Genomic DNA, 21,303 nt, shown 5'->3' on the forward strand with positions numbered 1-21,303 from the left:
TGAATTTCCCGTGAACTTTAAAAGTTGCACGAAAAATCACAAACTTTGCTCCCGTGTGCAAATTTCCCGAGTCGGGTATTCCGACTAAGTAGAGTGCTGACGCGTGTAACTGTCTGACGTGGATGATGTTGTGGACGCTAATGTGTACAATGACTTGGATTTAAATTTTATATTTTTAAAATCTGATTTTAAAAGGCAAAACCCCCAAAATTGAACTTAAACACATCTAACCCTAACATCAAATTAAACATCAAACATACGCTTTCTTCTGCACAGCGCGACGACGCGACCTCTTCCCCGCAACGACGGTGACGGCAACGGCGACCGCAACATCCGATGGCGCTGGCGACTCTGTAAGTTCTACACTCCGTAACCTCCGCTGCTTAATTTTTTGTTGATTTTGAGTAGGATGAATTTTGGTTTCATTAATTGTCTGGATGGTGATTTTCAGATGGTAATGTTCGATTTAGTTCGGATGGTGATGTTCTCCAGTGATGTTCTCTCGATGCAGATCAGCACGATTTTTCAGAGAGATCAACGCGATTTTTCTCGCTTGATGAAGATAGAAATTGTAAAAAAATTTCCTCCAGAAACATACGTAATGAAATATGAGGTTTTTTAATAATTTTTTTTTAGCATAACACAAAACGACGTAGTTTTGTGTTCCAGCTGCCTAGTCACGCTTCCGGTTCCCACAGAAGATAAGTTAATGTCGGAAAATTTCAGAATCGGGTACTCGGGAAATTTGCACAACCCGGCAAAGTTTGTGATTTTTCGTGCAACTTTTAAAGTTCATGAGAAATTCCAGCATTTTATGAAAGTTGACGATTTTAGAAGCAGTTTACCCTTTTATTTATTTACAATTTTTTCTCAAGTTGGAACACTCATTAAACATTGTTGCAGCATACCACCAACCATTACTAAACTCGATCAAACTTATAACCATGGTTATTTAGCACTCTAATCAGTGGTAGGGACCAAATAAGTGGCTAAGACGAAATATATGGTAAATCGGCTGAGATCTGTTAAGTGTGCTTAAAATGACTTCTAATATATTCATGTTCGGATTGGACATTTTATCATTTGGTTGTGACTTGTGGGATTTAATTAGTGACTTTATCATTTTCACTAATCAATATCCCATAATGTACATACTTGAATTTAATAAAAGAATTAAACTCTATAAATCTCCACAAATCACAAGATTTTCTTGCTTTTATCAACCGAAAAAATGGATACGGGTGGTTGGTTTGGCCAACTGGAAACTCCATTGTAAATTAAGGGGTTATTATGCAACTTCATCTCTTTTCAAGGTTCTCATGAAATGTATCGGGCAAATTTTGTACTGTGAATAACAGTGACAGATTTTTTTTGTGCTATCTTGTGCTATTTAGAAAAAACACAAGTAAAACTGATTTTTTTTTTCTAACAAAAAAAGTTGCACTATTAATAGGTGTGCTAGCTGAAATAATTGAATTGTTTTAATTACTTAATTACATTAATAGGCGTGCTACCTGAAATAATTGAATTGTTTTAATTACTTCAATTATATTAATAGGTGTGCTAGCTGAAATAATTGAAATGTTTTAATTACTTAAATCATATTAATAGGTGTGCTAGCTGAATTATTTGAATTGGTTGAATTACTTAATTAAATATAGTATACGTAGAATTGGTCGACCATCAAAGCCACGTCGACACAGCATCAGAGGCAAAATAGCCAGCTATGCTCCCATCACCACCGGCGGCGGCGGCTCCTCCTCCTCCTCCTCTACCGCCGCAGTCCTCCGACGAGGACTTCTTTTCCGCCGCCTCAACCTCCACTTCCTCCGATTCCAAGCCACGCTCCCCACCCCAAACCCTCCCTCAGATCCCCATCGTATGGCCCGAAGACGGCGCTCTCACCGCCTCCTGGGTCTCCGACCTCATGCACGCCTTCGAATGGGCCTCCAAAGCTCTTCCGCCCTCGGAGCTCCCCTCCGTCCTCCCCGTCGCAGCCTTCGACAAGCTCGTGCTCACCGCATCTAAGATTTTGCACAAGGAGCCCAATTGCGTCAGGATCGACGAGAATTCCGATCTCAATTCGGACTGCCGTGTCGTGGTGGTGGGGGACGTTCACGGTCAGCTGCATGATGTGCTTTTTCTGCTCAGAGATGCCGGATTTCCTGCCGATGATCGCTTTTTCGTGTTCAATGGGGATTATGTGGACAGAGGTGCTTGGGGGCTCGAAGTTTTTCTGATTCTACTGGCCTGGAAGGTTAGGGTTGCGTTTTGTTTTCTGCTATGTTAGTGATGTCTCTAGCTAAATTTGTGATTTTCTGTGATGCGTGAGGAAATCAAGTGTTAAGTGGTGATTGGTCTTTCTAGTTCATATTCGTTCTAGAGTTTAATCTTGTTAGCTTTGGTGCCAGTGCTTGAATTATCATTTAGTCTTTCATGCCTTGTTCAGCAATTAATTACTTGATCTTCATAACTGAGACTGAAGAGTTCACTTCTGTGGTAAGATAGATATTGCTGCTCGTCTCACTTTAAATGTTAGTTTTGCCTGGAACCATTTGTATCATATGTCTGCTGTGTTTAGACTATTATGTATTTGACTAGTTAGTCTCCCGAGGTGGCGAGCGGTTCGTTGTAATAAAGAGTATGAAATAAGCTAGTATATGAGATTTGTCTAAGATTTAATCAGTATTGAATTTTATGCATATACCTTTTTTGATAAGCTTTTTCCCTTTGTAAATAGGGCACACTAGATTCTAGTATCTAATTTAGATGCCACTTGACTGAATGTAAAAGGAAAATAATGAATAGGATGATTAAGAAGACGATAGTTTGGTTATTGGAATGTGATCCAATGCATATATTTTGGCTACATCACGTTCAGCCTATTTTTGTTTCTGTTAATAGAGAGTCGGTGTGTGAAAGGCTCATGAAATTCTGGACTTTGCTTACTTGTTACTTGTAGTTACTATAGCTTTCACAAAAGAGGATTCTAGTCATAGAAAAAGCTTGGTTGCTCAATTATAATAAGTTAAAGCTACTACTGTAATTTGAGATTATAATGGGGTTCACATACTTTGTAGGTTCTTATGCCTCACAGGGTATTTTTGCTTCGTGGAAATCATGAATCTAAGTATTGCACTTCTGTTTATGGATTTGAAAAGGAAGTGTTAGCTAAATATGGTGATAATGGAAAGCATGTCTACAGAAAGTGTTTGGGATGTTTCGAAGGACTCCCCCTTGCTTCAATCATAGCTGGGCAAGTTTACACGGCACATGGAGGGCTTTTCCGTGGTACGATTGCCACTCCATCAAAAAGGTCTAAAAAGAAGAATCGTAAGGTTGTTCACAACCCTAAAGTGGATTCTTTAATTCTCGGTTCCTTTGAGGAGTTAGCAAAAGCTCGAAGATCTGTCCTTGATCCTCCCTGGGAAGGTCAGAACTTGATTCCTGGCGACATCCTATGGTCAGATCCATCAATGACTCCTGGTCTTTCCCCAAATACTGAGAGAGGAATTGGCCTCTTGTATGGTCCGGATTGTACTGAAGAATTTTTGAAGAAGTTCAATTTAAAGGTATTCAACTTCACTACTGTTCATATGAGAATTAATTTTTATTGGTTGGTCTATATCAAATTGGGCAACTTGTAATTTTTGAACATGTATCTGACATATGAATCTTTACCACACGAGAGATATATAACTGCATAATTCATATACATGTTGGTGAAATGGAAGGCATGCTGACCCCTAATCCCTTCATTAGACTGACTTTGTTGGAATGTCCTAATGCAACTGAATTGAAGTTTTACTTGTAACAGATAATTAATGAACTGAATATAATTTCTCACTATTGCAATCGCTGGGACCATTATAATGGAATATCTGAGAATTAGGAGGACCTGGACTGTGATACGAACTTGCTGAATTTAATTGCTGGGAAATAAAAAATACTAGTACTATGTTTTATTGTAGTATGGACTATTTCTTGTGGAATAACCAAAGTATGACATGAGAACAGGAAAGAAATCTAATCACCCTTTATACCTCATTTGCCCCATGCATTTACAACATCATAAAACCTGGTCAGCAACTCAGGCATGATAAAATATAGGTCTTCTAACCAATATCAGATTCTTGATCTTTGACATTGTTTGCTCAATGCAAACTGCTCCAATATGCAGAGTCTCAACAGCCTGTTTTTCATTTGTGGAGAATATTGAAAATCTCTCCTTGCTGCAGTTATTTTGTCATATGATAGGTTTCAGAAAATTTATTTTCTGTCAAACAAGAACTTATATACCCCGTGGCTTTTTCTTGGAGTAGAACGAGACTATCCTTGATGGCTACATTACATTTTACTATAACCTTAGCCACATTAATTACCATGATATGGATATCTGGGAATGTGATATCCCCTCTTACCTGTGTTTTCTCTTAACAAGAATCGTTATATGTTGGTTTGCATTTGAACCCTAACTCTTACACAGTATGCCGTAGTGTACATTTTTGTATTTAAAGTTTTACTTTTAGGTAAAAGACATATCCTTGCACTTACCTTTTTCTGGAGTTATCTTACTGCAATTAAGTTGGTTGTATGAAGTGCATGGCTCCTTTGTGTAGATTTTATTACTATATACTTGTACATCTCACTCTTCATCTGTGTGAGCTTATCTATGATTCAATTGCGAAATTGATGTGCTCAAGTGCCATTCATTTCCTGCATTTCAGTTAATCATCAGGTCACATGAAGGCCCTGATGCACGGGATAAGCGGCCTGATCTTGGAGGAATGGATGTTGGATATACTATAGATCATATTGTTGAGTCCGGCAAGCTCATCACATTATTCAGCGCCCCAGATTATCCACAATTTCAGGTAGCTTCATGATCTCTGAATTCAGAGCCTAGAAATGGCTTCAAGTTTTAGATGTAACCTAAAAAATTAACAAATTCAACGTAGAAGTTCTGCCACTGCATGGATTCGGTATCTACTAAGCAAGTAGACCAAACATATATGCATGTTCTATTTCTATTTACCTTAGGTACTATGGTATTATAGTTGGTTGGACCATCCACGTTATGGCGTAAAAAACATACTAGAAAGTTAACGATTGAGTCATGCCACATGCCAAGTCTTTTCTAAGGACCCATAAAAAAAATTCAAAATAGTAGGAGTCATCAGACCTTATCTTGTACTATCATTTACACTAATAATTGAATGAGAAATTGGGGTGTTTGATTGAGAATTTAGGAGACTTTCTGATACCAGGAAAATTGGTTTCTGGAATTAAATTGTAAAACTGAAAAATAATGTTCGTTCTAGTTCTAGAATCAGGGATTCAAGTTTGATCATATATATGCCAAATTATGTTTGGAAAAATGTTGCATGAACTATCTATGAGTTAGACCATTAGTATTATTTTTGGAACCATGGCACACAATTTCGGTAGATGTCAAATCATGTTTGTAAAGGTACGACAAATTTGATCCTGGAGCTAGAACTCAGAAGTTCTAAAATGCATTTTACGATTTTCATCTCAATCTTTTGTCTTATTCACAGGCAACAGAAGAGCGTTATAAAAACAAAGGAGCCTATATTGTCTTGGAACCTCCAAACTTCGACACACCAATGTTTCACAGCTTTGAAGCTGTAACCCCAAGACCGAAGGTAAAGTTTCCTATTTGTCAATATTATGAAAATAGGTACTAGTCATATATCATTGCAATAGTTATTATGTTATCATTTTAAGAACCTGTTATCATTTGATTACAATTCTATATACGGAGTATAATTTGGAAACTTGAATAGAAAAGCTTCCATCTGAAATGGAGGATGTCTGCAATCTTCGACTCTTTGTTATGCATGTTATGGTGGAGATATATATTTCATACAGAAAAATGAAAGATTTTCACTGTTCTAATTGTTGGTTTACGATATTGGTAGGTAAATCCTTATTATGATTTCGAAGATGTTATTGATTCTGATGAAGAATTGGACCTGGTATCAATGGTGACGGATTCTGGATTGCAGCAGTCTGCTGCTTGAAAAGGCAATATTACGACTGCAAAATACCGAATGAATTTTTGTGTATGCTCTTTTGCCCGTTTTCTATTAAAGTGTGTATTTATATATTTGTGAAAAGGCAAATATAGATTCCCTACTGGTGAGTATCATAATCTTGTACATTATGATATCATTGCCCTGCTGAATATGAGGGTCTAATGACGTCGCAATTTTTATTTTCCTCCAAATTATTGTGTAGTGAATTTGTTTAGATTGTAACTGATTCAGTGTAAAGAAACTAACACCTCAGTTCCAAATTCATTGTATTTGAGCGTTTAGAGGGGAAATGTGTGTTCAGTTCTGTATATGTTTGAATGGCTATGTTTAACATCGGCTTGATCCAACTGCATAGAATACTTTGAGGTTGGTTAAATCAGTTACTGAAGCATTTTGTTAGCTGATTTAAACCAATTTTTTTTTTTTTTTTTTTTATATTATTATTATTATATATACGCTAGAAGAAGATAGATTTATTTTATTCACTCCCCGATATACAAGATACAAGATGACACAACAATATGAATCAAACCTTGAAACCCCAAGGTTTGTGTTGGAATCTATGCCCGGTCAATGAACTTTGACCAATTATAATTTCAACGAGATATTTAATTTTGTGAAATTAAATAATATAGTGTCGATCTACGTTTGGAGTAGATGACCGTGGTATATTTATTTTCTCAAATCCGATTCCCGGTGAGTGAGAAATAATGGATTAAAGTTGTGCAAAATTGCAAACTTAATGAGCTATGAGAGAAGCTTAGGGAATAATTAAGAGAGTTAATTATCCCACATTGAAAGTTACAACCTTATTAAACTAGTATTTAATAAGAAGGATTATTACATGTAATAATTATAGTGGACTAAAATGGGCTGTAAGAGCCCACACGCGCGAACACGCGCGCGCCGCCCGCCCCGCCTCGCGCCCGTGTCCTTGTCCTTGGTGGACTTGGACTTGGACTTGGACTTGGATCTTGGTCTTTGGGCCTAGTTGCGGGCTTGGCCCAAGTCTAGTGGGTCTAGTTCTTTTTAGACCAGGCTGCGTTGACCCCTACAGTGGACTGAGCCTATAAATAGGCTAGCCATTCTAGCATTCTACACACATCAGAAACTAGAATCCACAATCTGCATCCATACACTCTCTCCTCCCTCTGCATAGTTCTTCTGTCGAAGCTTTGCCCTCTCCTCCATCCAGTTCGCCGGAGCTCTGTTGATTACGGTGCTGCTTCATCAGAGACGTAGCCGTTTTATCTTTGGGGACGAAACGCCAATCCGAAGAGCACTACCGGGGCATATCTCGTCTTGCGGAAAGAGACCTCCTCGACTCGGCTAATTCCTTGACGATCTATTTGTTTCGAGTTTTCCACTGTAATTTCGTTTCAGTTTCTATTTGTACTTCTTCTTGGGTTGTATTACGTCCGGCTAGTTTATCTATTGTAATCCCTAAATTTCCAACAATCGCAAGACGAGATATACTTGCCTTTGAAGGAATTTGGACATAACTGAACCTAAATACTTTCGAAACCTTAACACCTTTGCTGGAGATGTCGACTGAATCCAACACCGCCGCTGCCACCAATCCGGCCACCACCACCGCCATCATCTCCTCCACCATGGCGAACACCAGACCAATCCCCACAATGGTCCCTACCCCTGGGTTCACCTCTTCGTCTACATTGTCATGGGGGTTTACGAACCCCTTTGGGCCCACTGTTGGATCATCCTCTAGTGGGTCGGTTGGTTCCACTTTTAGTGGTTCCTTCGGATCCTTCAATGGATCGAGTGTTGGGGCCTTCGGGTCCAACACGGGTACCGGTTCCTTCGGATCTGGTACGACCATGGCGGGCTCTACGCCCAACATGAATGGTGGGGGCTCTATGCCCAACCATGTTGTTGGCTCCTTCGGGGGCAACGGAATTGGTTCCTTCCAAGGACCAAGTGCGGCACCTTTGGCACCGAGAATGATGCCACCCGCCGAAAAACCACCTAAATTTGGAGGAGCTGACTTCAAGAGGTGGTATCAAAAGATGTTGTTCTACTTGACAACATTGGGCATCGCCAACTTCCTCACGGAGAACGAGCTGCCCGCGCCAAGTGATCAAGAGACAAGTGTTGAGGTCATGGCGGACTATGAAGCATGGCGCAAAGGAGATTATCTTTGTAAAAATTTTATTCTAAGTGCATTAGATGATAGTTTGTACAATGTATACTCCCTTGTAACCACATCAAAAGAGATGTGGGAAAGCCTAGAGAAAAAATATAGTATCGACAATGCCGCCGGTACGGAACATGTTGTAGTATCCAAATTCATGGACTACAAAATGGTCGACTCTAGACCTGTCATGGAACAAGTTCAAGAGTTCCAAATGATCATCCACGGACTCGCGGCTGAAGGGATGAGTTTGCCCGACAACTTTGTGCGGTGCATACTCATTGAGAAGCTTCCTCCTAGTTGGAAGGACTTCAAGCACTACCTCAAGCACAAGCGAAAGAAGATGAGTCTTGAAGACTTGATCGTGAAGCTGCGCATTGAAGAGGATGTGCGCAAGATCGACCAAAAGGCTAAGGGCTTTAGCCCACTTGATGCCAAAGCCAACTTGTTGGAGCGGGGCGGACCCTCCAACAAACGCCCCCGCCCAAATCAGAAAGACAAAAGGAAGGGAAAGCAGCCTGCAAAGAAATTTGAAGGCGAGTGCTACAAGTGTGGCAAAATCGGCCATTTTTCCAAAGACTGGCGAAGCAAGAAGAAGAAGCCGGCAGCCCACGTCGTTGAGAAGGAGTTCAAGGACTGGAATGAAGATGACCTCGTTGCCGTGGTCACTGAAGAAGTCAACATTGTTGACAACAAGGGCGGCTGGTACATCGACATCGGCGCCACTGCTCATGTTTGCTCCGATAGGAGCAAGTTTGCCTCCTACACTGCTGTTGAAGGGAGGAAGATCAACATGGGAAATCAAGCATCATCCGAGGTCCTCGGCATTGGCAACGTGATTCTCATGATGACCTCTGGCGTCACTATCACTTTGAAGGATGTGCTGCATGTCCCGGACATCCGCAAGAACCTAGTGTCAGGATCAATATTAGTTAATAAGGGGTTTAAACTTGTATTCGAGTCTGATAGGTTTGTTTTGTACAATTTTGGGAAGTCCCTCGGAAAAGGTTATGTAACCGACGGACTTTTCAAGTTGTTCCAAAGCCTTTGGCTAACAACAATAATAAAGCATCTACTTCCTCTTATTTGACCGAGTCTTCAAATTTGTGGCATTGTAGATTGGGACATGTAAATTCAAAAGCCGTTAAAAGATTAGTGAACTTAGATTTACTAAAGGCAATTGAAGTGGATAGCCAAGACAAATGTGAAATATGTCTTGAGGCTAAAATGACTAAGTTACCGTTTCACTCAGTTGAACGAAAAACAAAACCCCTTGAATTAATTCACACGGATGTATGTGATTTAAAGATGGTGCAAACTAGAGGTGGTAAAAAGTACTTTATCACTTTTATAGATGATTGCACAAGATATTGCTACATTTATCTTTTAAGAAGTAAAGATGAAGCAATTGAAGCGTTCAAAAATTATAAGAACGAGGTTGAGAATCAACTTGGTTGTAAAATCAAAGCGATTTGAAGTGATAGAGGAGGCGAGTATGTAGCCCCGTTTGAGGAGTTATGCAACGCAAGTGGTATAATTCATCAAACAACAGTTCCATACTCACCACAATCTAATGGTGTAGCAGAACGCAAAAATCGAACTCTAAAAGAGATGATGAATGCGTTGCTACTAAGTTCAGGATTACCACATAACATGTGGGGGGAGGCTATTTTGACAGCCAACTATATCCTAAACAAAATTCCACTCAAAGGAAAAGACATCACTCCTTATGAATTGTGGAAAGGTAGGAAACCATCCTACAAATACCTCAAAGTGTGGGGGTGTTTGGCCAAGGTGATGGTTCCCCCGCCCAAAGAAGTTACAATTGGTCCTAAAACAGTCGATTGTATCTTCATTGGATATGCACTTAACAGTAGTGCATATAGATTTGTTGTTCACAAGTCTGAAATATCGACTATTACAGTATGAACAACAATCGAGTCAAGGAATGCCGTATTTCTCGAAAATACATTTCCTTGCAAGGACAAAGAAGAAGTCCCAATCAATTCCGAGACAAGAATTGAAGATGGGGCCACTAGTTCTAAAACAGTGGATGAAGCCACTAGTACTAAATCCGCGGATGAAGAGCCTAAATCGCGCAAGCGAGTGAGGCATGATCCAAGTGATGCAGTACTAAGACGTGGTAGTAGGGTCAGAACACCAAAAACATTTGGTCCTGACTACATTGCTTTTATGTTGGATGAAAAGCCAACGTCAATAAAAGTAGCCTTCGATGGCCCAACGGGTTACATTGGAGAGAAGCTGTTCAAAGCGAAATTGATTCAATTTTGCTAAACCACACTTGGGAGTTGGTCGATTTGCCCGAAGGTGCGAAACCTTTAGGGTGCAAATGGGTGCTTAAAAGAAAATTTAAGGCCGATGGAACAGTGGATAAGTATAAAGCCCGATTGGTAGTAAAGGGTTTTAAACAAAAGGAAGGACATGACTTTTTCGATACCTATTCACCTGTAACGAGGATTACATCTATCCGAGTGCTTCTCGCGATTGCTGCATTGCACAATCTTGAGATTCATCAAATGGATATTAAGACTGCGTTTCTAAATGGTGAACTAGAGGATGAAATCTATATGGAACAACCCGAAGGGTTTGTAGTGCCCGGACAAGAGAAGAAGGTATGCAAACTGGTTAAGTCCCTCTATGGATTAAAACAAGCGCCGTTGCAATGGCACTTGAAGTTTGATAATGTGATGTTATCAAATAGGTTTAAAATCAACGAGTGTGACAAATGTGTCTATATTAAGAGCACTGATAACGGGTACGTTATAGTGTGTCTCTACGTTGATGACATGTTAATCATGGGTAGTAATACTCAAGTGATTAACGAGACAAAAGCCATGTTAAAGAGAAACTTTGAAATGAAAGACATGGGTCTAGCCGATGTAATTCTTGGAATGAAAATTCTAAGAACATCCGATGGAATCATCTTAACTCAATCTCATTATGTTGAGAAGATATTGAAGAAATTCAATGCCTATGATGGCGCGCCGGTTAAGACTCCAATTGAACTCAACGTTCACTTGAGAAAAAACAAGGGCGAACCCGTTGCACAAGAAGAATATGCACGGGTCATTGGGTGCATTATGTACTTAACTAATTGCACTCGGCCAGACATTGCTTGTGCCGTGAACAAGTTGAGTCGTTACACGAGTAATCCAAGCAAAGAGCATTGGAGAGCTCTTGTAAGGGTTTTGAGATATCTAAAACATACTCAAAATCATGGGCTACACTTTTCGAGATACCCCCCGGTACTTGAAGGGTACTGTGATGCGAATTGGATATCCGACAATAAGGACTCACTTTCAACAAGTGGGTACGTCTTTACTATTGGGGGCGGTGCTGTCTCGTGGAAATCCACGAAATAGACGTGTATAGCCCGTTCAACTATGGAATCATAATTCATAGCTTTAGATAAAGCTGGGGAAGAAGCCGAATGGCTTAAGAACTTCCTTGAGGATATACCAGGTTGGTGCAAGCCAGTGCCTCCAGTGTTGATTCACTGTGATAGCCAAGCCGCTATCGGGAGGGCAAATAATGGCTTCTATAACGGTAAGTCTCGACACATTCGTCGACGACATAATACCGTAAGACATTTGATCACAACAGGCGTGATTACCATTGACTATGTGAAGTCAATAGATAATCTAGCGGATCCGCTAACCAAAGGGTTAAACCGTGATCAGATGAATAAGTTGCTACAGGGAATGGGTTTGAAATCCACAAACTAAAGAATTGTCATAGTGGTAACCCAACCATGATGACTGGAGATCCCAAGAACTTGGTTCAATGGGAAAACTAAGCTATGAGAGTTCGTGTGAAACACTCATCTACATCTATTCCCTAAAGAGCAATAGAGTGTTAAAAACTTGCCTTGTAGTGAGGACAAGTCTATGACTTTTAATGATTCCTAAGGATCTCAAGGAGATTGAGTTCTCAAAGAGACCGAGTAGGGCAAGATACTCGAGTAGGAATCACCTATGTAAGTGTGAAGTGTGGCCGCTTCAAATTACACACTTATGAATCCAAAGTGGTGTCCAAGGCCGCAAAGGACACAAAACGTGAGAACAGATGAGGTTGAGGTGTTTAAGTGTTAACACCATTGTCTCGGTGCACGCCGTGGGGGACTAGTTCAAAGCATCGCGCTACTAGGCCGCCTGTGTATCCGATGGCGTTGACTATGGAAGGTTCAAAGCTAAAAGCTACCTATCCTTATGCTTACATACCTCTCGAGGGTTGAGCTTGTGTCTGCATGCATTTGCATTTGGCTATTTCCACTCATGTGGGGGAATGTTGGAATCTATGCCCGGTCAATGAACTTTGACCAATTATAATTTCAACGAGATATTTAATTTTGTGAAATTAAATAATATAGTGTCGATCTACGTTTAGAGTAGATGACCGTGGTATATTTATTTTCTCAAATCCGATTCCCGGTGAGTGAGAAATAATGGATTAAAGTTGTGCAAAATTGCAAACTTAATGAGCTATGAGAGAAGCTTAGAGAATAATTAAGAGAGATAATTATCCCACATTGGAAGTTACAACCTTATTAAACTAGTATTTAATAAGAAGGATTATTACATGTAATAATTATAGTGGACTAAGATGGGCTGTAAGAGCCCACACGCGCGCGCCGCCCGCCCCGCAGCGAGCCGCGTGCCGCGAGCCTCGAGCCCGAGCCCGAGCCCGCGCCCGCGCCCGTGCCCTTGTCCTTGTCCTTGGATCTTGGCAATTGGTCTTCGAGCCCGCGCCCGTGCCCTTGTCCTTGGATCTTGGCAATTGGTCTTTGGGCTGTTCTTTGGGCCTGGTCGTGGGCTTGGTGCTTGGGCCTAGTTGCGGGCTTGGCCCAAGTCTAGTGGGTCTAGTTCTTTTTAGACCACCACCATTTCCACGTCAGTGAGCCAAGCGGGATGCCACCTCGTCAGTATGACGCGGTAAGCCTACGTGGCTGACACGTGATAGTCCACGTCGTGAACGAATCTAGAAGCTTCTAGACTCAGCCTCTCTAGCTCTGAGCGTGTAACGGCTCGTAAGGCCCGAACGTTACAGCTCGTAACCGACGACCGTTACGGTCTGGCATTGATGACAGCCATCAAGGCTGCGTTGACCCCTACAGTGGACTGAGCCTATAAATAGGCTAGCCATTCTAGCATTCTACACACATCAGAAACTAGAATCCACACTCTGCATCCATACACTCTCTCCTCCCTCTGCATAGTTCTTCTGTCGAAGCTCTGCCCTCTCCTCCATCCAGTTTGCCGGAGCTCTGTTGATTGCGGTGCTGCTTCATCAGAGACGTAGCCGTTTTATCTTTGGGGACGAAACGCCAATCCGAAGAGCACTACCGGGGCGTATCTCGTCTTGCGGAAAGAGGCCTCCTCGACTCGGCTAATTCCTTTACGATCTATTTGTTTCGAGTTTTCCACTGTAATTTCGTTTCAGTTTCCATTTGTATTTCTTCTTGGGTTGTATTACGCCCGGCTAGTTTATCTATTGTAATCCCTAAATTTCCATCAGTTTGATGGTTCCCTCGAGAGCATCAAATTGGCATGTCTATGTGAAGAGGAGACTGTGATGACAACGTCGAGGCTTGAAGTGGAGAAGTTAACCAGGAAGAATTACTTTAGTCTTTGGCGCATTAAGAAAAAGGCCATGTTGATCCAACAAGGCCTTGCAGAGGCCTTGTTGTTGGATATAAAAGCGAAGGAGAGAGATTTGGCTGATGACAAGAACTTGGTCAAGAAACAACATATATGATGGAAAAGGCTTGTAGAGCCATCATTTTAAGTTGGGAGACAGTCTTGTATGGGCGAAGAATGCAACCGGGGTATGGGTGAAGCTTGAGAGTTTTTATATGGTCAGATCTCTTGCAAATCAGGTTGTATATGAAACAAAAACTTTACTCATATAAATTCCAAGATGAGAAAGGAATGAATGATCAATTGGATAGATTCAATAAAGTTATTGATGATTTAGAAAATATTGATGCAAGTCGTGGATAAAAACAAGACAATTTTCTCATAAATGCAATGCCAAGATCTTTTGATCGTTTGCATTGAAAGCTAAGGGACTTCAAAAATCCAGTATTGTGCATTGCAATCCTGCTGGGGAAGCTCCATTGGTGAAGAAGTAGAAAGGCAAGAAGCAAGAACATGACTATGTTTAACATCGGCTTAGTCCAGCTGCATGAGGTTACTTTGAAGTTGGTTAAATTAATTGTTCAGTAACTGATGGGTGCAAGTTGGCTGATCTTTGCGAATTGCAGCAGCAGTTGAAGCAGTTTGCGAGCTAATATCAATGTAGATCTTTGTCTTATATATACGTTGATGACTAGTGTGTATAGAGATTAATTCATACTTCGCCACACACAAACACACTACACAAAAGCCGTAACGTGTATCTTGTAGTATCATGGAGAGTGAATAACACGATCTTCTTCTTCCGTTGACACAAGTCTTTCATGGATCAATCCATGTAAAATTCTGTCTTGTTTAATCGACTTGAACTCAAAATCTCTGGTCTCAGGAATTAACCACTCAACCATTAGGTTAATATACACACACTTCATTTTGTGATTCATATCACATATAGCGTCGCGGAGTAGTATTTCTTACCAATAAATGGTCCTAAGTAATACTTCTTGTAAACTTTATTTTTCTCATTCAAATAAAGGACTAAGATAGAAATATTATGAACACCATCAGTGATGATGTGATCTAAGCATATTATTATTACTAAAAATGGATTGTTAGGGCAGATGCAAGTGGACTAAAAATAATAAATCAGCTAGGAATAATATACAACAACATAAATTGTTGATATAAATTAAGCTTGTTATAGAATCCTAAGCTGCAAGTCTGGGTGGCCGACCCTTGCTTTGTGTCTTTGGAAAAGATCTTGAAGCGCTTCCACAAACCGGGCATGGACCTCCATAACCTTGTATGGTGCACAAATCAAATTACAGAACTACCAGGAACTGTAGAATCATACATAAAGCCTTTCCTAATGCACATAATGTTTATTGAAATGCTTCCACTGTTTCCTATCTTAATCTCCAGTTTATGCTGATTATCCACCAACTCCCATCACCAGTACAGACTCGTTATTGAAACTCAGATATTTGAAGATGATTTACTTCACAAGTACTATTTTTGTTCTTTATAAATTATATCATAGAAGGTGTATAGGGTATACCTCTTCTTTAGTAGGTTGAGAATTTTTCTTCACCAGAATTGGTTCACCAACCACCACATGGAGCGGCTGTCTAAAAGGTAGAGGTGAACTGCAAAGAATTGTCATAGTTTGAAATTCAGTACAGATGATAACTTTTTAACATCAAAATGGAAATTCAACTGTAGAGCGGAACTTGCAGATGAAACTTAGTTTTCCTCAGTTTGAAATAAATGAAGAAAAAGAGTTGACAAAACTGTGGTGAAGTGAATTAAAAATGAATTTTGAATTTCAAGTTCAGTATTTTCTTCTAAGTTATTCGAATAATCTGTAAAACAAGTCTTTGACTTGTTCTTTCTGGTATCTTTAGTCAAGTCAGTTACTATTTTTTAGGAGTGTTATTAGTGCTTAGTTAGTGTGTTAATGGATTAGTTATTGATGCAGTACGTGTTTATTGGATAAGTAGTATTTTTCTGTCTATTTAAGATCGAGTGATTATCACAAATCATATATATAAGTTCTACATTCGATCAAAAACAGACAGAAAAATACTACATATCCACTAAGCATGTACTGCATCAGTAATAAATCTACTAAAACACTAACTAAGCCACTAATAACACTCCTAAAAAGATACTGAAAGAACAAGTCAAAGACTTGGTTTTATAGATTATTTGAATAACTTAAAACAGAAAATACTAAACTTGAAATTCAAAATTCAGGTTCTATTTCACTTCACCACAAAAACATCTTGTAGAAGGTTTATTATGGCTTTAGAACCTCCTCTTGACCTAAGCTCAACTATTTAAGAGTTTTTTTTATTCTTAAGAGCATAAGTGTCCATGATTGCTCGTATCATATAAACGATCAATATGGAACCTGTGGCCATTGAAATTTCACCACATCTTATACAATAGTGAGTATGATGGAAAGAACTCGGTAAGATACAACTAATTATGAAGAAAAAAGACACCTGTTGTGCAGAAAAATAGTACATTTAAATTCCACATTCCTCTCTATTCCACATATTAAGCTTTTTTTTAAAAGAATAACCTATCATGGCCCATTATTTTCAAATTAAATCATGCTTTAAGAAAAAGGAAGATCAGCAACATCTAAAACTCAGTAACACAAATTTCCAAAACAGAACATACCCTAGTACGCCCCAGAACACAATGGGTGTGAACTTTATGGCTCTGGAGAACTCCCTAAAGAGTTTCCCACCTGGTCTCCACCACTTGTATACATCAGTCTGTAGAACAATTAAACAATCACAGAGTAAGTAATGTTTTGAATTTCTGGCAAGGGCTATAATTTGTAGGGTATAAACCATTACACAATAAGAAAACATGTAAAAGGTTCAAGGTGTAATTCAGAATATGTGTTCGTGCAAACATTAACTGCAGAGCAATAGTACAACCACTTATATAAACATTCAAGGAAAGTTCCCTCCAGATTCTGGTTATTAATTGGCTTCGTCACATTTCCTGTCTATTTCTTTCTTTATTTCTTTTCATAGCATGAAGTGTGTTTCTGGTGATTCTTTACATTCCCTAGATTTCATTAGTTAAGACAATGATGCACCATGTTTAAATTTGAGGCTTACAAATTTGTTCCACATGCTCCTTTATGTGCTGGTATACTACTCTACTTGTATCCAACATTGTTCAACAAATTGTTTTTCATGAACAGGTGGCAGCAATGATAGTGTAACATTTCATTTAGGCTTGGTGTTGGGAATTTCATCCAGCATTCCAGTGTTTCCATATGATTCCGGTCTTACACTAACAGAATTGGAGGGGGCACACTTCCAAAGGTCATAAACCCCCAGCATGGCGACCAAACTATCCCAAATTTATCAATAGGTCATGACTCACCTCAACTCCGACCTAATTTATATCAAAACTACTAAAAATTATAGTCAGGTATGACCTGAATCGAAACAAATGTGTGAGCAAACTCATAAAAAATCCAGATAAAGCACAAAAGGTAGCTTGCTAGCAATCTCCCATACAGAAAGTGTGTATTCATATTGATGCATGTCACATATATTGATATATATGCATCCAAACTTATATTATTATCAGAATTCCAAATGACGAGAAAAATAATGAAAACTGACTCACCTGTCCAAAGCAGAAAACAGGCACCAGAGGTTTGCCAGTCTCTATAGCAATTCGTACAAATCCTTTTCTGCTTTGTAGAAACGCAACCTGTGCATTATAGAAAAGAACATAGGGTAATTAGAATCATTTTAACTGTGAACCTGTGATTTAACAATGAAATTCAGCACTACGAACAGTCACTCCTAACACCCTTCAACAGACAGGAGTAACATGAATTATGTACTACAGTCAAATTCTTTTATTGTATTCCATTTGTCAGTACAATCTGAGAAAAAATGTGCAGACATGCATAGAGACTACATACAACTAGTCAAGTATAAAAGTCATAGAGACTACATACAACTAGTCAAGTATAAAAGTCTCACTTGCAAGTTTTGTGACAAACCCACAAATGGTAGGTTCTGGGCTTTTCACATCTTTCTTCTACTACAATACATAATCAATATATATATATATATATATATATATATATATATAGGTTTGTGTTAAAATGACAACCCCTCTTAAAATGACAACGTGACAACGCTTATACAGCAATATTATAAACGCTACACAGCAATATCCAACACGTTAGACAGCAATCTATATTGCTGTCTAACGTGTTGGATATTGCTGTTCAAGAAAAATTGATGTTTTTTTTTGCCACGTGGCAGCTTTCAATGCTAGAAAACATGTATGCTTATGAGATGAGGATGTCAAGACAAAGTAGGTAAAATTTGTTTACAGCAAACATCATAAACGGCAAAAGGAAATCGAGATGGTATAAGGACAAAAAATTATGTGATGAATTAAAAGACAAGCAATAGAAGAAAGTATCCAAGTTGCTAATGATCACCTCAGAGCCATGCTCCATATAGCAGGCCTCCTGGACTCCTCCTGGAATTATAATGCAGCTATAACCAGATGACAAAAGTGCAGTAAAATTTTTCCTTGTAGCAGCTGAAAGTCCCAACCACGTCCATAAATGTCGCATGAAGGGAGTGTAGAACACCTGAAAAGTTATCCATAATCAAATTTTGGGAAAGGCAAATCATTATTATGACTTCAGGATATATAAATGCATGTGATTCTTACAGCAGAACTTGCAAGAACCTTGATCTTCGGAAGAGGCATGAAACCAGTAAGATCTGCTATCGCAATTACTCCAATAGGCCAAACTGAATGTGGTTCATAACCAAAAACTGCAAGAGATAGAGGAAGAACTTTCAGGAAGCGAGGGATTCTGTCGTCTAATCGTTTGTGCTATGAAAATTTAGCAAGAAAAGGCACAAACTAGCTGACAAATAGCTCCCTACTTCCCTAGTAACATTCCACTAATGCAAATAATACCGTAATGTTTACCTCCAAGTTGAGTTATACTATTCAGCTCAAAGGTTTCGGAGTTGGCTATACTGTTAAGAAAGTGGTTCCTACCCTTTACTTCCACTTAGGATCAAAACTGTTCAGGTCACCAATAATATCAACCCCGAGAGGGTTGGTGGAAATACAGCAGCACAATTAACTCCTCTCATGACTTACCATGCTATTGCCACAAATTAGTTACAACTTCATTATCTCACAAATGAAGCAGCCCCATACACATCTTCACTACAGTTAATGGAGCTATTAACACTCAGAAATGCTAAAAACTTTTACTTCAATTAAGTAAAGAACTCACATAAAAAAAATGCTAGCTGTGGAAAGTAAAAAGGGGAAAATCATAGTAACTCAAAAGAAGTAGCTTTACCATATGCTTCATTGGGATCAAAGGCTTTGATGTTCTCCACATGCAACGCCACCGGAAAATAACCAACTGCATGCTTACATATATACCTGATCAAATCATTCACCAACACATTCAACCTCACAAACGCATAATTCAAACAACAAGATAAAAAATTGAATTCGTATGTGCAAACATTATAACATAACCTGGCCAAATTCCGGCCCCATCTGCTCCGCTCATTAATCGGAATCACCATAAATACGAAGAGCAACACAATTCCTCTGCAATGAACGCCGCCACAGATTCGATTTTAATCCAGAAAGGCACGAATTGAGAAAACACACAGACGATAGCAGGGATTGTTACAAACCCGAGTGATTTGGGAAAGGGGAGGAAGAAAAACGAGGCGAGGACGATCGAGACGATGAGATGGACCGACCCGAGCCACAGAACAATTGCAATAATGGAATTCATAAGCGATCCTCGAGTGCCCTTGAACTCTGCCGCGGTCGGGGGCGCGTCCGACTCTGCTTCGGACGACGGCGATCTCCGCCGCCTGACGTCGCCGTTGGATTCAGACGACATTGGAGTAAGGGGAGAGAAGAAGGAGTGAAGGCGATTGATGGCAGCAGAGGAATGGGAGAGCTGGAAATATATATCATGTGGGAAACAACGCCATCTCGGAAATAATTTATCTCTCAGCGACTTTTCGTCGAACACTTTCTGGATTCTACCTAAAAGTTATCACATGTCACCGCAGGCACGGACACGTGCCATTCAATTTACATAATTTGTTACTATCCACGTCATTAATGCTTAATCAACGAAAATTAATAAATTATGTAAAGTTAGAATGATAATACCTATTAAAATAACACATATCACAATTCCTAGTCAATCATTTATACACGCAGACGAATAATAAGCTGTCATGTGGCAATAAAAAAAATGCTCAAGTGCAAAAATCTCGGCCAGCAATATACAACACTGTATACAATAAATTTTTCTCGGTCAGCAATATCCGACACGCTATACAATAATCTATAGATTAATGTGTAGCGTTTATAATATTGCTGAATATGTGGTGTCACGGTGTCACTTTAAGAGATGTTGTCATTTTAACACAGACCAAACTACTATTACTGTATTTAAATTTATGCTGAATTATCGATCCGAACAAAATTATAATAAAATACATATTTTTTATTCGGCAAAATTCGTACTAGAATAAGAGTAGTACCGCTCAGATTTTTGTCACCATTGGAAAAATTAAATTCTAATTCTGATAATTTTGTAATATTATGCGATTATTTTAAACATTTAATACTATTTAATTCCCAACAAGTTTGTAGGAGTTTTTTTTTTTCAATGGTTGGGCCAAAGATATCTGTTGGCCGATCTAATTTACTCTTCTCTAGTCTATTTTGTAGACATTTTGAAAGATGAAACAGTTGGAAAAAAATTTTTTTACTATGTTTTCGAATTATTTATAGTAAATATATCGATTTTCACCAAGATACTAAATTTTCATTTTTGTGGAGAAATTTTTCGAAATTGGCAATATTCTCTGACATTCTTTAAACACTGTCCTATATTTGATTTTTGTAATCATGTGTCCAAATTTTGATTTTTGGAATTCATATAACTTTCCGACCCAGTTTCTTGGCTTTGTCTATTACTTTTGTCTTTTTTTTCATAAGAAAAACGATATACGCATTTTTCCCATGATAACAATATTTTGTAAGATCGCAGTAAAAACACTAGAGAGAGATAGCCTGTCACATTCCAATAGACAGGGATGCTAAGTTTCTTTTTAATTCTAGTGCTTACTTAAATTTATTGTTACCAGCAAAATGTTTTTATGATGAAATTTTAAAATTTATATTATACTTTAGGCTTGGACCGAACCATCATAATAGCATAGGTGTGAATATATGAAGAGGCTAGTTAATAATTTATGAAACGGTCTGACCTATTTTGTCTAGTTGAAGTAGATGGACAATGCCTTTTGAAGGATCATTTAATTATCAGTCTAAAGATCTCGTGCAATATACTTATGAAATTGGGACGTTT

The 21,303-nt window shown here is 39.0% G+C and overlaps 2 protein-coding genes across 2 annotated transcripts; one reads left to right on the forward strand and one right to left on the reverse strand.

The window, feature by feature from the left end:
• Positions 1-1,664: 1,664 nt before the first annotated feature.
• On the forward strand, positions 1,665-6,406 carry PP7 (serine/threonine phosphatase 7). Its single transcript, XM_048109141.2, has 5 exons — positions 1,665-2,257; positions 3,081-3,572; positions 4,728-4,874; positions 5,559-5,666; positions 5,943-6,406. The coding sequence occupies exons 1-5, from the start codon at positions 1,727-1,729 to the stop codon at positions 6,042-6,044; spliced, it is 1,380 nt and encodes a 459-aa protein (XP_047965098.1). The 5' UTR covers positions 1,665-1,726; the 3' UTR covers positions 6,045-6,406.
• Positions 6,407-14,933: 8,527 nt separating this feature from the next.
• On the reverse strand, positions 14,934-19,917 carry DGAT2 (diacylglycerol acyltransferase family). Its single transcript, XM_048111258.2, has 9 exons — positions 19,601-19,917; positions 19,437-19,511; positions 19,252-19,337; positions 18,600-18,706; positions 18,361-18,516; positions 17,526-17,612; positions 16,554-16,651; positions 15,424-15,511; positions 14,934-15,165 (listed from the first exon to the last, which is right to left on the reverse strand). The coding sequence occupies exons 1-9, from the start codon at positions 19,813-19,815 to the stop codon at positions 15,064-15,066; spliced, it is 1,014 nt and encodes a 337-aa protein (XP_047967215.1). The 5' UTR covers positions 19,816-19,917; the 3' UTR covers positions 14,934-15,063.
• Positions 19,918-21,303: the final 1,386 nt, after the last annotated feature.

Source organism: Salvia hispanica, chromosome 3, assembly GCF_029641045.1.
Source record: "Salvia hispanica isolate PSC_SH4W2 chromosome 3, Shi_PSC_v1, whole genome shotgun sequence".
Taxonomy (NCBI): domain Eukaryota; kingdom Viridiplantae; phylum Streptophyta; class Magnoliopsida; order Lamiales; family Lamiaceae; genus Salvia; species Salvia hispanica.